This window comes from Mobula birostris, chromosome 2, assembly GCF_030028105.1.
Source record: "Mobula birostris isolate sMobBir1 chromosome 2, sMobBir1.hap1, whole genome shotgun sequence".
NCBI classification, from domain to species: Eukaryota; Metazoa; Chordata; class Chondrichthyes; order Myliobatiformes; family Myliobatidae; genus Mobula; species Mobula birostris.
The window spans coordinates 138,048,241-138,065,136 of record NC_092371.1 but is presented as its reverse complement, the minus strand read 5'-3'; the positions used below and the strand labels follow the sequence as shown (position 1 = coordinate 138,065,136).

General features: G+C 44.6%; 1 protein-coding gene across 3 annotated transcripts in view; it reads right to left on the bottom strand.

The window, feature by feature from the left end:
* Nucleotides 1-16,896, bottom strand: part of map7b (microtubule-associated protein 7b) — a 177,333-nt gene that overhangs the window by 35,175 nt on the left and 125,262 nt on the right. For all 3 annotated transcript variants that reach the window (XM_072277751.1, XM_072277739.1, XM_072277744.1), the window contains one exon: nucleotides 14,345-14,528. In XM_072277751.1, coding sequence (XP_072133852.1) covers nucleotides 14,345-14,528 — 184 coding nt within the window. The remainder of the gene's footprint in view (nucleotides 1-14,344; nucleotides 14,529-16,896) is intronic.

Below are 16,896 nucleotides of genomic sequence, written 5' to 3'. Positions count from 1 at the left end.
ATGGAGGCATGTTGACAGCTCTCCAAGATAAGAGTGTTTCAGCAATTCAGCTAATGAGCAAAGCTGCTGCTGAGGCCTATAGCAAGACCAGAGGTTTAAATTATGATGTGTCAGAGACTTTTCTACCTTCCAGATTTCAGCAGGACTTAGAGGGTAGTACAACTGATAAGGGTAAGGTGTATAAGAAAGGTTTGTCTGTGTTGAGAAAGGAATGTATCGAGGAACAGAAGCGAGATTCTGGAATGGTGGCTTTAAGGGACATGGCTCTCACAGGAGAGGAGATTCAGAGAGTGTCAGTGGGATGTTACCTTAAAGATGGGGTGTTGATGAGGTGGAGACCAGCCACAGTGCCTGCAAGTCACATGGTGGTTTTGAAAGGTTACAGGGCTGAAATTTTAAACATGGCTTACAGTATGCCTTTAGGTGGACATCATTGTGTGAGAAATGTGGAAAATTGGAACGGGGGGGTTCCCCTCTTCTTATTTAGTGGTGGAGATCTGGTTCAGAAGGCAGTGAAGGGTAATTTGTTGGAACCTGTGTTCAGTTACAGGCCAAAAGGACCTTTGACCCTCCTCAGAGAACTCTGGAAGGGATGTAGTAGGCTTTGTGACTTTGCTAAGGAAAGTTTACAAAATGGTCGAGTCCAAATAAAACACTTGTTTACTGGAATTGCAGCTGGGAGAATGGTTGTAGTACAAAATGGAATCGTGAAATCTGATAATGGAATGGAAAGGGATGTTTGCCCACTGAATCTGGACTCACTCAGATGTCAGAATTCCATTGTTTTGGAAAATATTACTGATAAGGTCCACCAGTTGGACCCAAAGCCAAAAAAACAAGTAAAAGGACTAACTGGTGTTTTGAAATGGTGCACAGGTGCAGTGCATCACGTCATTATGAATTTAGCCCAGCCTATGAAATGGCATCTTCACAGAGTGAACTTTGAGGAAAGTAAAAGGATTGAACAAGAAATTAGAAACAAGAAAGAACAAGGAAAGAGAATGGATGACTGTATTGATAGAGTGGGAAAGGCTAAGTACCTCACGAAGATTGATCTGTTGATGGGATACTGGTATGTTCCATTGACTGACAGGGCCAGAGAGATCTCAGCGTTTGTTATACCCTGAGGGTTGTATGAATACAATGTTTTACACTTTGGGATGAAGAATGCTCTTGAAACATTTCAAAGGATAATCAATTCTGTGATTGGAGGGTTAGAAAGCACAGGAGTTCATATTAATGATTTAGTGGTCTGGAATGACACGTGGGAAGAACATATTGCAGCTGTAGAGAAACGGTTTGACAGACTTTCCAAGGCCAATCTTACGGAGAACCTTGCTAAAAGTGAGTTTGGCCATGCCACAGTCACATATCTGGGTATGTGGTGGGCCAAGGCCAGCTGGCTCCTGTACAGGCCAAGCTTCAAGCGATTGCTGAAGTTCCAGTTCTGACCGACAAGAAAGCTTTAAAAAGGGTTTGAGGAATGGTTGGGTATTATAGAAAATTATGTAAGAACTTTGCTGACATCGCTCTCCCCCTAACAAAGCTCCTAGGGAAGAGTGAAAGATTTGAATGGAGTGACCTTTGCCAGGAGGCATTTGAACATCTGGAAACCAGCCTGTGTTATCATCCTGTGCTCAAAGCACCGGATTTTTCAAAGCCATTTTCAATAACAACAGGTGTTAGTGATGAAGCTGCTGGGGCAGTACTGTTACAGGAAGGAGTGAATGACATTCAACATCCAGTAGCTTATTTCTCAAAGAACTTTAATGTACACCAGAAAAATTATTCAACTGTTGAAAAGGAGTTATTGGCACTTATTCTGGCTTTACAACATTTTGAGGCCTATGATCAGAGACCTCAAAACCTTTCTGTTGCCCAGAGTCCATTTGTGGTTTACATGGGTTATAATCCGTTAATGTTTCTAACTAAGATGAAGGATAAGAATAGAAGGTTGTTAAATTGGAGTCTGATATTGCAGGAAGGTGAGATAAAAATCAAACATGTGAAAGATACTGGCAATGTTATAGCTAATTAGTTATCCAGATGTTAAGTTGAAAACTGTAACCCTTTTTGTTTTGTCGTCTGATGTTTTTTCCCTGTATTTGTTTAAAACCCTGTGATGGACATTTAAAAAAAATCGTCTTCGACAATTTTTTTTTCCCTGAGGAAGGGGAGTGTGAGGGGATCCAGGAGTGTCCCTATTAACTGTTTGAAGAGAGAGAGAGAGACATTCATCATTGATTGTTTGTTCAGAAAGGAGAGAGAGAGAGAGAGAGAAGATTAACGGTTGGACTGTCACTTTAAGGCATTGGAAGTAACTTTGGATTTTTACTGAGTTTGGAGTTGGAGACAGCACCGAGCAGCTCGTAAGTTGCTATGGTGACCGAAGGCCGTGTTATTTAATGGACACTCAATGTTATGATTTTCAGCAGGTTGTTGATATTTCTTCAAGGACAGTTGCCTGCTTGTGCATTTCTTCACAGACAAAGGAGGGAGGGACTCTTTGAATGACAGGTGATGCTCAGCCTGGTGAAATAAATGGGAAGTCAGATGATACAGACTTCAGACACATGATCGGGACACTGAACGAGCATTGTTGTGCCCGCAGAGAAAGTGGGTTTTGGAGGATCGATTAGGTGGATCGATTCCAAACTGCTATTCCAGTGGTGAAGAAGGGGTTGACTGGTGGGGAGTTGTCTATGTGTCCAGCCTTGCCGGGGTGATAGCTCCACCATAGGAAAACCGGTCCCCCTGGTTAAAATCACAGTCGGTGACTTGTAAAGGATTTCGAAGGATGACGAGAAGATCGACGGCATCAGCTCACCTCACTCAACTCACTCTCTCTCTCCCCGTCACTACTCAACTAAATACCACGAACTGAACTGAACTTTACTCAACATCGTAACACTGTATCTTTTTACCCCTAGACTTAAAGAAGTTTGGTTTTCATACGTATATATTCCACACTTACTTTTATATATAATCATTGCTAACCTGTTTGATTTATCTACACTTATATCACTGTATTGTGTAGTTACTAATAAATATTATTAGTTGTTAGCAATACGAGACTCCAAAGTGCTTTCTATTTCTGCTGGTTCTTTATCCCTGTCATGGGGGTGTGACACTGGGAAAATATGTTCCCAACAATGTGCCGCGGGATACTCCAGAGGAAAAGACCCTATCCCAGAAGGATTGGTGGGGCCCCAATCCAGCATGTCGATACAGATCGAAGGGATAGATGCAAAAGCCACACCCAACACAGGGTCGCAGGTCACATTACTGTACCAGTCGTTCTACAATCAGTATCTGGCACATTTACCCCTGACACCTTTCAGTGCACTAGACATATGGGGCATCAGTGATGGTGATTACCCATACGATGGCTATTTGTCTGTGAAACTGGAGTTCCTGGAAGCTGAGGTGGGGGTGTCTGAGGCCCCAGTACTGGTGTGCCCAGACCCCGGTGAGACTGGGGGTGTGTCAATTGTGGTGGGGACCAACACACCTATTGTGCGGGGACTCCTGGGAGCCTCCAAGGAGAAGGGGGGGTGAAGACTTTTTGGAGACCCTATCAGTGCACCCAGTGTTCTGAGCTGCTCTTGAGGAAGCGTGAGGTCGCCCTGGGCTGGACACGACGTGTGAACGAGGCACTGTATGGTGTGCCCAGTCGAAGCCCAGGGTGGTGCTGCCGGGTGAAGTAGCGAGAGTGATGGGGATCTCTAGATTCCCGGGGGTGCATGAGGGTGAAGCCTCATAAGTGGACACCCCGGAGGATCTCGAAGGGGAGTCGAGATTCCCTGCTGGGGCGCTGGTGCGTCCCGAGTTGCAGAAGCTCTCGGTGGTACAGACATGCAGGCTAGTGGTGATTGTCAGGAACATTACTGCACGGGAGGTCACCTTTAAGTGAGGAATGCCTGTGGCGCATTTGTTCCCAGTGACGGTGATGCATAGCGCCCCCGTGAGGCTGGTTGAGGAAGAGCAGTTGGGAAAAAGGCCTAAGTTGACTGCTGAAGCTTTTAACTTTGGGGCATTACCTGTACCAGAGGGTTGGAAGCGGAGGCTGGTGGAGAAGATGTTGACAATGACAGATGTTCTTTCCCTTGACGAATTTGATGTGGGTTGTTCCAGGAGGACTCGCCACACCATACGGGTGACTGAGGATACTCCGTTTAGAGAATGATCACAGTGACTAGCCCCTGCAGATGTGGAAGACGTGCAGCAGCATTTGGGCAAGTTGAAGGAGGCCGGGATCAACACGGAGTCCCGAAGTCCGTATGCGTCTCCTATCATAGTGGCCCGGAAGAAGAATGGGAAGGTTCGTATGTGTGTGAACTATAGAACATTGAACAGGCGCACGGTCCCCCAGGTTGAAAATGCGCTGGCCTGTCTGAGTGGGGCAAAGTGGTTTAGCGTGCTGGATTTGAGGAGTGGGTATTACCAGATCCCGATGAGTGAGGCTGATAAGGAGAAGACGGCCTTCATTTGCCCTTTGGGCTTTTACCAGTTCGAACGGATGCCCCAGGGCATATCGGCAGCCCCTGCCACCTTCCAGAGAGTCATGGAGAAGACAGTGGGGGATATGAACCTGCTCGAAGTGTTGGTATATTTGGATGATCTCATAGTATTTGGATTCACCTTGGAAGAACACGAAGCGAGGCTAATGAAGGTGCTCACCTGGCTGAAGCAGGAAGGGGTGAAGCTTTCCCTGAGCAAGTGCCAGTTCTGCCAGATGTCTGTTAGCTACATTGGACACATCATCTCACGGAATGGTGTAGCGACCAACCCGGCTAAGATTGAGGCAGTGACCACCTGGCCGAGGCCCCAGACCGTGAGTGCTCTGCACTCGTTCCTAGGGTTCTGTGGGTACTTATCAGAGATTCGTGAAGGGCTACGCCAAGGTGAGTCATCCCTTGAACCAGCTTCTGCGTGGCTACCCTCCCCTGGGACAGAGGGGGAAGGGGAGGAAAGGAAGGGAGGTGGGAGAATATTTGAACCCATCAGAACCACTTGGACAGAGATGGGATGACAAATGTGAAGCAGCTTTCCAGTACCTGAAGGAGATGCTGACTCAGGCGCCGGTGCTGGCATTTGCAGACCGTCGATTGCCTTGTGTGTGTGTGCCAGTCATGAGGGGTTAGGAGCCGTTCTGTATCAGGATCGGGGTGCTGGCTTGAGGCCTGTAGCGTTTGTCAGCTGGAGTTTATCACCTTCAGAGAGAAACTATACCACTCACAAGTTGGAGTTCCTGGCATTGAAATGGGCGGTGGTGATAAGTTGAGTGACTATCTCTGCGGGGCCAAGTTTGAGGTGCGGACCGACAACAACCCACTCACTTACATCTTGACGTCAGCGAAACTGGATGCCACAGGCCATCGGTGGCTGGCAGCTTTGTCTTCATATGATTTCAGCCTGAAGTACCGGCCGGGGAGCCGGAATGTCGACGTGGATGCACTGTCCCGACAGGGCCATGAGGAGCCGGGGAAGGACGAGGAGTGGGAGAGTGTTCTTGCATCCGGGGTGAAGGCGATGTGCCAGTTTGCTATCACCGTGCAGGCTGAGGAGAAGGAGAGGCCAGATCGAGCAGTAGACTCATTGGGGGCATCCGATGATGCTCTGCCCCTAGTGTACTGTGACATGACTGCTCTGAAGACCACGCAGCTGCCAGGGTTAAGCCCTGGGGAAGCGGCCGCTGCGCAGTGATATGACCCAGACTTAGGCCTGGTCTGGCATGCTGTGGAAGAGGGGGATGTGACACGAACAGAGAAGGCTAAGTACGGTCCCATGTCCCTGTTACTGAAAGAATGGCTTCAATTAAGGTTGAAGAACCAAATGTCATACCAGGTAATGTCACCCCTGGACCGACCTCGGTATTGGCAGCTGGCCCTGCCAGAGAAGTATTGGAAGGTTGTATTGAAGTCCCTCCATGATGACTCTGGACATTTGGGGGTGGAAAAGACCTATGAGATTGCTCAAGGATCGGTTTTACTGGCCCCGAAAGAGGACGGAGGTTGAAGAGTACTGCAAGTCCTGCATTCGTCGCATACGACGGAAGACGCTGCCCGGGCAGGCTGCCCCTTTGTCCCAATTGCAGAGTGCGGGGCCTTTGGACCTGGTGTGTATGGATTTCCTGTCCATAGAACCTGATGCCAGCAACACAGAGAATGTCTTGGTCATCACGGACCACTACACAAGGTATGCTCAAGCTTTTCCTACAAAGGATCAGAGGGTGACTACAGTGGCAAAAGTGCTATGGGAGAAGTATTTTGTGCATTATGGTCTTCCTCGGCGGATCCATAGTGACCAGGGATGAGATTTTGAGAGCAAACTCATCCATGAGTTGCTGGGCATGCTGGGGGTTAAGAAATTGAGGACTACACCCCAACATCCACAGGGTGATCCCCAGCCGGAAAGGTTCAATCGGACGCTATGAGACATGCTCGGGACTCTGGAGATCAGCAAAAAGAATTGTTGGGAGTCGACATATTGGGCATCTTGTTCACTGTTACAAATGTACACGCAGTGAAGTTACTGGTTACTCGCCCTATTATCTTATGTTTGGGTGCGAGGCAAGGTTGCCCATTGACCTTAGTTTCGGGACTGATGCGGCTGAGGTGTCGCCGAAGCCTTACTTGAAGTATGTGTCTCATATGAGGCAAGAACTGAAAAGAGCTTACATTCGCTTTACAGAATTTTTGTTTACATGTGCCATAGACTTTTGCACAGTACTGAATGGTGGGAAAATGTTGCATTGAGCCTTGTTGCAACATTGCAGGAAGTGACAGATTGGAGAGGATGGTGAGTTTAACTGTCAGGCTACTTGAACCTCAGTTACTTCTGCAGACTGAACAGAGAAGCTCTATAAACCCAATGAGTGAACACGAGATTCTGCAGATGCAGGAAATCCAGAGCAATGCACACAAAATGCTGGAGGAACTCAGCAGTTCAGGCAGCATCTATGGAAATGAATAAAGAGCCAAGACCCTTTAATCAGAACTGGAAGGGGAAAAGATGCCTGAATAAAAAGATGATCAGAAGGGAAAGAGGACAAGTTAAAGCTGATAGCTGAAGCCAGGTGGGTGGGGAAGGGGAGGGGGCGGGGATGAAATAAGAAGCTGAGAGGCGAAAGATGGAAAAAGCAAAGGGCTGGAGAAAGAATTTGATAGGACAGGTGAGTGGACCATAAGAGAAAGGGGAGGAGGAGAGGAACTGGGGGGGGAGAGATAGACAGATGAGAAGTAAGAGGCCAGGGTGGGGAACAGAAGAGGGAATGGGGAGAGAAAACAAAGTTACCAGAAGGAGAGCTCAATGCTTATGCCATCAGGTTGAAGGAGGCTACCTGGACAGAATATGAGAATGGCCTCATTGTGGCACAAGAGGAGGCCATAAACTGACATGTCGGAATGGGAATGGGGATAGGAATTAAAATGGTTTGCCACCGAGAAATTCTGCTCTTTGCAGATGGTGTGGAGACGCTCGACAAAGTGGTCCCCCAATTTATGTTGGGCCTTAATGTAAGGAAGCCCCAGAGGATCAGCTGATACAGTAGGAGACCCCAACAGATTTGCAGGTGAAGTGTTGTCTCACTCGTAAGGATTGCCTGGGGCTCTAAATGGAGGTGAGGGAGGAGGTGAATAGCCAGGTGTAGTATTTCTGTCACTTGCAGAGATATGTACCAGAAAGGAGATTAGTGGGGAGGGATGGATGAACAAGGGAATCACAGAGGGAGCGATCCCTGTGGAAAGCAGAGAAGGTGGGGGGGAGAAGAGGTACAGATATGTTTGGTGGTGGGACCCCACTGAAGATAATGGAAGTTGTGGCAAATGATGTGTTGGATGCAGATGCACATGGGGACAAGGGGAACTCTATCCCTGTTAAGGCAATGCAAAGATGGAGTGGGCGTGGATCTCTGCGAAATTAAGGAGCATAAACATCACCAAGGATCTCATGTAATCTATATGTACCGGCTGTTGTGGTGAAAAAAGCACAACAGTGCCTCTTTCACCTCAGATGGTTGAAGTTTGGTATGGGCCCCCCAAATCCTAAGAATTTTCTATGGGGGCACAATTGAGAGCATCCTGACTGGCTGCATCACTGCCTGGTACGGGAACTGTATTTCCCTCAATCGCAGGACTCTGCAGAGAGCGGTGTGGACAGCCCAGCACATCTGTAGATGTAAACTTCCCACTATTCAGGACATTCGCAAAGACAGGTTTGTAAAAAGGGCCTGAAGGATCAATGGGAATCCGAGTCACCCCAACCACAAACTGTTTCAGCTGCTTTCATCCGGGAAACGGTACAGCAGCATAAAAGCCAGGACCAACAGGCTCCGGGACAGCTTCTTCCACCAGGCCATCACACTGACACAATTATATTTCTATGTTATATTGATTCTCCTATTGTACATACTATTATAAATGACTATAAATTGCACATCGCACATTTAGATGGAGACATAATGTAAAGGTTTTTACTCCTCATAAATACGAAGGTTGTAAGTAGGTCAATTCAATCCAGATGTAGGTAAGGGCAGCTCCAATATTCGAGGAAGAGAAACTCTATTCTTTGAAAAACATCTTGAATGTCCTGGAAGGGAAAGCCTCATCCTGGGAACAAATGCAGTGGAGATGGAAGTGAGAAAAGGGAATAGCAATTTTACAGGAGAAAGGGTGGAAAAAAGTATGGTCAAGATAACTGTGGGAATTGGTATGTTTATGAAAGATATCAGGTGGACAGTTTGCCTCCAGAGATGGAGACAGAGTGATTGAGAAAGGGGACAGATGTCAGAAATGGACTAAGTGAATTTAAGGGCAGGGTGGAAGCTGGAGGCAAAGTTGATGACATTGATGAGCTCCATATGGGTGCATGAAGCAGCACCAATGCAGTTGTCAATGTAGCGCAGGAGGAGTTGGAGAGCATTACTAGAGAAGGCTTGGAACATGGACTGTTCCACATAGCTAAAGAGGCAGGCATAGCTGTAACCTATGCAGGTGCTCATGGCTACCCCTTGAGTTTGAAGACAGTGAGATGTGCCAATGGAGAAAGTGTTGAGGGTGAGGACCAGTTCTGCTAGATGGAGGATGATGGTGGAGGAGGAGGAGAACTGGTTGGGTCTGTTGCCAAGAAAACAGACAGCATTAAAGCTTTCTTAATGGGGGTTATAAGTATACAGGGACTGGACATCCATGGTTAAAATAAGGCAGTCAGGGCCAAGGAAATGAAAGTTGTTGAGGAGATTGAGGGCACGAAGTGTCACCATTGTAGGTCAGAAGGAAATGAATTCAAGGGAGATGAATGGAGCCGAGTTATGCAAACACAAGTTCAGTGGAGCAGGAGCAGGCAGAAACAATGGACCTTCCTGGACAGTCTGGTCTTTGGACAAGGTAGAAATAAGCAATGCAGGATAAGAGAACTATGAGGTTGGTGGCTGTGGATGGGATATCTCCAGTGTTGATGAGGTTAGTGAATTGAGAAAGAAGCGAAGGGCTTTAAGGCATCCAATCTGTGCTTGGTTTCTCCAGTGTACAGAAGACATTACAAGACCCAAATGCAATACATCAGATTGGAAGAAGTGCAAATGCAGACATGGTAATTTAACTTTGCAGCAATGTAGATGAATTTTACAAGTATCATGTCACGCGATGCATTATCAAAAGGCTATTCTGTCTTTGTCTCCTTCTTATTTGTTTGCTTTGAATGGTGAGGAGGATTAAATTAATTAGACCATAAGACACAGCAGCAGAATTAGGCCATCTGGCCCATTGAGCCTGCTTCACCATTTCATTATGGCTGATCCATTTTTGTCTCAACCACATTCTCCTGCCTGCTCCCCATAAACTTTCATGCTCTGACTAATTAAGAACCTATCAACCTCTGCCTTAAATACATCCAGTTACTTGGCCTCCACAGCCACCTGTAGCAACAAATTCCACAGATTCATCACTCTCTGGCTAAAGAAATTCATCCTCACTTCTGTTCTACATGACATCCCTCTATTTTGAGACTCTTCCCTCTGGTCCTACACTTCCCAGCAAAGGAAACATCCTCTTCAAATCCACTCCAGCTGAGCTTTTCAATATTCAATAGGTTTCAATGAGATTCCACCTCAGCCTTCAATTGCTGCTCATATTAACCACTTCATACCTGGAATCATCCCCCTGAATCTCCTCTGAACCCTCTCCAATGTCAGCATATCCTTTTTTAAACAAGAGGCCCAAGACTGCTTACAATACTCCAAGTAACACCTCACCAGTGCCTTATACAGCCCCAGTGGTACAGCCTTGCTTTCATATTCTAGTCGTCTTGAAATGAATGTTAACATTGCATTTGCCATTTCAACTTGCAAATTAACCTTTAGGGAATCCTGCACAAGGACTCCCAGAACTCTCTGCACCTCAGACTTATGAATTTTCTCCTTGTTCACTGGCGCATGTCACAGGCAGCAATCGAGAGATTGTTACCGTGAAGGTCCTGCTTTTCAGCTTTCTACCTAGCTCTCTAAATTCTCTCTTTGGGACCCATTCTCTTTCCTTTCCTATGTCATTGGTACCAATATGCACCAACACATCTGGCTGCTCATCCTCCCCCTTTAGAGTGCTGTAGACATGATTTGAGACGTCCATGACCCTGGCACCTGGGAAGTTATTGTTGTAGAATCTTGTCTTAAGTTTGCCCAGTTGGTTGCCAAGCCAATGGACAATAGACTGGTGACAAGAAATACATCCGCCAGCAAGGTAACGTGGTAAGCTGGGCTTTTGCTGTCAGAACTAAAGGGTGGGAAAATTTGCTCAGAGATAATATTGGCTTTTTAAAATATTTCTCATGACAGAAAAAGGCCAAGCTGACTCTCAGAGAATTAGACTATGTCCACACTAGACCGGATAATTTTGAAAATGCTGGTTTTGTGTAAAAACGATAGGCGTCCCCGCTAGGCGTTTTTGAAAATACCTCCATCCACATTAAAATGGGTATTTGGGCGAATCTCCTCCTACTGGGCACGTGCAGGACACATCTACAGAAAACAAGCAAAGAAGAAACGGTATACTATTTCCGTTTCCACGGCGGCGTTGTGCTATTTCCATTGGTCAAAAACTGAGTACCTGTAACAACAGCAAAAGAAAGTTTTCAACAATGTCTTCAAGGAATACAAAGGAAACCTCCACTGGAAGAAGCAGACTAGATTTCTTCATTTAGACAGACGATGAAGTTGAGCTGCTTCTGCGAGTTACAAACGACTACAAAGTCAGCAAAGCAGTGGAGAACGTGGACTGGGAGTCGTGCCAAACCAAATACAACAACATCCTCGACCGCTATAAAGAACAGTACCTCGCGGCAGAGCGGTTGGAATCTCTGGGTAAGGACTACCCGCACAAATTGGACGATATAACCAAGACAATTATTGTAACTAAACTTAAGGTGATTCGCCACAAATACCGATAGGCAGTGGATGCGGGACGAAAAAGTGGACACGGTAGAGTCGTTCTACTGTACTTTGAGTTATGTGAGCAGATCTGGGGGGGCTCACCAGCCACAACGGCAATTCAAGGTGGCATTGAAACCTGCGATGTGGAGGATAGGGTCAATGTACATCACAGTGACCAATGTACAGCCACTTCCCCTGCTTCGACGAGTACGCCCAACTCTGACAGTTTGGACCAAACAACAGGTGATGGCTGTGACATGATTGGTGTCGAATCTCGCCGTGAAAGACTTGGTGTGTGTTTGTCCAGTTACAGACTAGAAAAACTTAAAAGGAAATTGCCAAATGACAGACAGCTGTTGGCTGTCGCGTAGGAGGACTTAAAACTAAAAAAAATATACTGGAGCGTATGGAGGCAACTGACAGGGAGTTCACAGACAGTATGACCCGGCTGACAACGAACATTGAAAAACCGACTCGGTTGCAGAGGGATTTGCAATGATGAGGAATATGATGGTTCCACCATCTGTTCTGGCACGTCATGACAGCATTTTTAAAAAGCTCGGGTTACCCCATACACACTACACCACCCAACTGGCGCTTTCAGATTTACACACTCTGGATAGCGTTTTAGAAAGGCTCTGTTTCTCGGGGGAGGAAAATGCCGTTTCTGTGTGGACGGAGGGTCAAAATGAAGAGAAAAGGCTTCGGTTATGGATTTATCTGGTCTATTGTGGACGTAGCCTTAGCCCCTTTCAATCCCATTTATCCCTTCCCTCCATTTATTTCCTTCTACAATGCAGCTTATTTTCTCTCAAACAAGCCCACCAATGACCCTTTGATTCTTTGTGCCATTAACATACATTAATGGGTAATTTAAAGTAGCCAACTAATCTACCAGTGGCACGTGGCCAAAGTGGTTAGGGTGTTGGATCTGAAGGTCATGGGTTCGAGCCTCGGGCAAGGCAGTGTGTGTGTCCTTGAGCAAGGCATTTAACCACACAATGCTCCAGTCTACCCAGCTGAACATGGGAACTGGCAAAAATGCTGGGAGTTAACCTTGCAATAGACTGGTGTCCTATCCGGGGGTGGGGAGTCTCGTACTCTAAGTCGCTTCACGCCACTGAAACCGGCATAAGCACCAGCCTGATGGGCCGCAAGGCTCATGACAGACTTTAATCTTTAAAAAAAAACTAACCTACCAGCTTAGTTTGTAATGTGGGAGGAAACCAAAGCACCTGGTGGAAACCCAGGCAGTCAGGTAAAGAATGCAAACTCTGCACCAATGTCATCTAAGGTCATGATTGAATTTAGCTCCTTGGAGTAGTGAAGCAGCAATATTAATTCTACATCACAACACCATTCTTCTTCAGTATCCCTTTATAGAAAAAAAGTTACAAATCATTTAGTGCAATAGCCAAATGCCTATCTTTGCCAATTACTTAAAGGAAGAGTTACTGTACTTCGTTTGTATTCATTGATTCATTCTTTTCCATTTATAGAATATACAAGGGTGATCTTGCAGTTATATTTAATTATTTTAACAGCTGCCCCTACATGACAAATGTACAAGGACCAACATCATGTAACATGCAAGAACTTTCCAATGAGACATTACAATTACAGTGGATTCTAGTTAATTGAGCAAACAGTTAATCGGGGCAGCCACTGATTTGAGACACCACTTACAGAACAAAACCTAATTGAAAAAAATAGCCAGGATTCCTTTTGTCTATTTGGGTCACTATGCTGCTTAATTGGGGGAGGAGACTGTTGCCAGAGTTTCAACTAGCATCAGTGGCTTGCACTTGTTTGGTTGCTAATCACTACCATGTGCTTAGAGCAAACAGTTTCAAAATATCATCAGTTGCACGTGCTTGCGTTCAAAAAGCAATGATTTTTGTCACTAATAGTTGGCAAGAAAAAGCAGCAACACAATTCCAATATGCTTTCCTTATCGTAGTTTCAAGCACTGGGGCTTGGAAATGCCAGAAATGGAAGGAATTAAAATGAAACAATTTCACTACTTCAACAAATTAGAAGCAACAAAGAATTCAAAGGTATCAACAATTATCTTGAATGTTACAGTGAAAATTAAGACTTGGAGGATGCAATAATCTAATGCATTACATAACTGCAGTCCATTTTCTACAGTAGGTGTCTGCATTGATATTGTTCAGTTAATCTAAAGAACATGGCAGCATACACTATGGATTATATACTATATATACACTATATATACATAGTTGATAACTATTAGAAGCTATCGTTTTATAGTACTGTAGCAGGGTTGTTAGTGCTCTAATTTGTTCTGCATTTCATTTAAATACATAATTTGATACTCAGTAAAATGGTAGTTTGACTAATTGAAGCAGCCATTTAATTGGGTCAGAATGTACCAGTCCTGATAAGTCCCAATTAACCAGAATCCACTATACTCATAATATGGCATGACAACAAGTTACAATCCTGCAGTAAGATAAGCATATTATTAGATGAGAATGGCCGCTAGTAGGTGATTGCATACCATGATAATTTTTGACTGCTGAGTTGTGGCAAGTAAGAACTAGTAGTTGTCCATCATAAAACACAAGAACGAAACCTGACAATAAGTAGCAAGCTATGATGGGGCAAATCGCTTACATTTGTTAAAGGGATACCCCATAGGGTGAATTTGTCCAATCTTTTTTCTTTATTTTATCTTGTTTTGGTGAAATCTTGCTAAAAAAATTATTCAAATTATGGCAACAATCTTATAAGTTTGAGCAATCTTTAAGTACAGATGCAATTTCCCTCAAGTCACATGGATAATTAACACTTAAGTGATTAGTCTGCTATACAAGTTACTTTTCAGATGACAACAAGACCAGTGGCACAGCAAGAATGCAAATCTTGTATGCAGAAATAATAAAATAAACTCACTTGCTTTTGTATGCGCTCTCTTTCTTCTCTGTCTCTTTCAGCCTTTTCCAGTAGAAGTCTTTGCTCCTCTTCAAGTTTTTGCTGTTCTTCTTGAAGTCTCTTTTCCTCTTCAAATCTTCGTGCTTCCTCTTCACGGCGAGCTTTCTCTTCTTGTTTTCGCCGCAGTATTTCTTCCTTCATTTGCCTTTATTTAACAGAAAACCATAAAATATTCAGATGTTTGCAGAATAACAGAGTGACCACATTGAAACTATTTCTCTAAAGAACATGCAGATGTCTAAAGAAGGATATTTCCATTTTAATAGTTACACCAAACATTAGATAATCTGTACTCATCTTTGAAAATGCTGACAAATACCATTCATTTGACAGGCTACTAATGCTCAAACTGAAAGCCAGTGACTCTCTGTATACAAAAATAAAACAAATTCTCAAGGTCTTATCCACTCATCCAAGGTGCAGCCAGCACTAACAATAGCCTCCCAAGAGGGTGAAAACATGGAAAGCACCCAGCCCAGATGGGGTACCTAAAGTCGTGTGCTGTTCAACTGACTGGACTGCCCACCAAGATCTTTAACCTTTCACTTCTGCAGTCTGAGGTACACACATGCTTCAGTTATACCGGTCGCCAAAATGAACATGGTAACCTGCCTCACTGACTCATGTCCAGTAGCACTTACATTCACAGCATTGAAGTGTTTTGTGAGGTTGGCAATGAAACATACCAATCCTGCCTGAGAAGCAACTTGGATCTGCTCCAGTTTGCCTACCAGCACAAGTCCACAGCAAATGCCATTTCATTGGCTCTTCACTCAACGCTGGAACATCTGGACAGCAAAGGTGCATATATCAGGATGGTCTTTACTGACTATAGTTCAGCATTCAATACCATCATCCCCTCAAAACTAATCAATAAGCTTCAACACTTTGGCCTCAATACCTCCTTGTGCAATTGGATCCTCAAATTCCTCACTTGCAGACCACAGTGAGCTCAAATTGGCAATATTTCTTCCTCAATCTCCATCAGCACAAGTATCCACAAAGTTGTGTGCTTAGCCCCTCCTCCACTTGCATTACACTAATGACTGTGTGGCTAAGCACAGCTCTAATGCTATATTTAAGTTTGCTGATGACACCACTGTTGTAGGCTGAATCAAAGGTGGTGATGAATCAGCATATAAAAGGGAGATTGAAAACCTGGCTGAGTGATGTCTCAACAACAGCCTCTTACTCAATGTCAGCAAGACCAAGGTGCTGATTATTGACTTCAGGAGGAGGAAATCGGAGGTCCATGAGCCAGTCCTCATCAGGGAAGAAGAGCTGGACAGGGTCAGCGACTTTAAATGCTTTAGTGTTGTCATTTCAGGGGACCTATTCTGGACCCTGCATGCAAGTGCAATTACGAAGGAAGCACAGCAGCACCACCACTTCCTTAGGAGTTTGTAAAGATTTGGCACGACACTTAAAACTGTGATAAACTTCTAAAGATGTGTGGAGGAAGCGTATACCGATTGGCCACATCACAGTCTGGTATGGAAACATCAAATGCCCTTAGATGGAAAAATCCTACAAAAAGTAGTGGACACAGCTCAGTCCATCATAGGTAAAGCCTTTCCCATTATTGAGCATATCTACATGGATCATTATCGCAAGAAAGCAGCATCCATCATCTAGGACCTCCACCATCTACTTTAATACTGGTTTTATGGTTGCTGGTTGTACTGACTGATTACTTGATTTTATTTATTGTTTATTTATTTTATTTGTTGTTTTATAGCATTGAGTATGGGAGTTGCAAACTCATTTTCGCTGCATTGGTGCATGACAATTGTACTATGCAATGACAATAAAGATATTTCATTTCATCTACATCATGCTCTCTTCTTGCTGCTGCCACCAGGAAGGTGGTATAGGAACCTCAGCACTCATACCACCAGGTGCAGGAACAGTTATTACCCTTCAACCATCAGGCCCTTGAACCAAAGTGGATAACCTTACCGAATATTCCCACAAGCTATGGACTCATTACCTCATGTTCTCGATATTTATGGTTAATTTATTTATTGCTATTTTTCTTCTTTCTGTATTTATGCAGTTTATCTTTTGCACACCGACTGAACACTCATTTGGTGCGGTTTTTCATTGATTCTACTATGGTCATTGGATTTATTGAGTATGTCCGCAAGAAAATTATTCTCAGTGTTTTATATGGTGACATACGTGTAACAGCATTGTGATAATAAATTTATTTTGAACTCAATTCAGGAAAAAAAAAAGGCTATGGAACATACCTGTCCAACACCCAATATTGTGGAGCATAACTAAAGTAACTGTGGTTATTCAGAGCATTTCAGTGTCTGCATACCATGCTGTACTGGCTAGTATCGAATGGCACGTTCATGCAGAGACTTTACCGGTGAGGCTCATAACAATCTGATGTAACACCCAGGTGGCTGTGGTTGTGCTTCTTTCCTTGTTCAGTGTGCTTTTTTTTGCATTATTCATCAGATGGAAAGGTGATAATGATACATTAGTGTTCAACTCTGGAGATG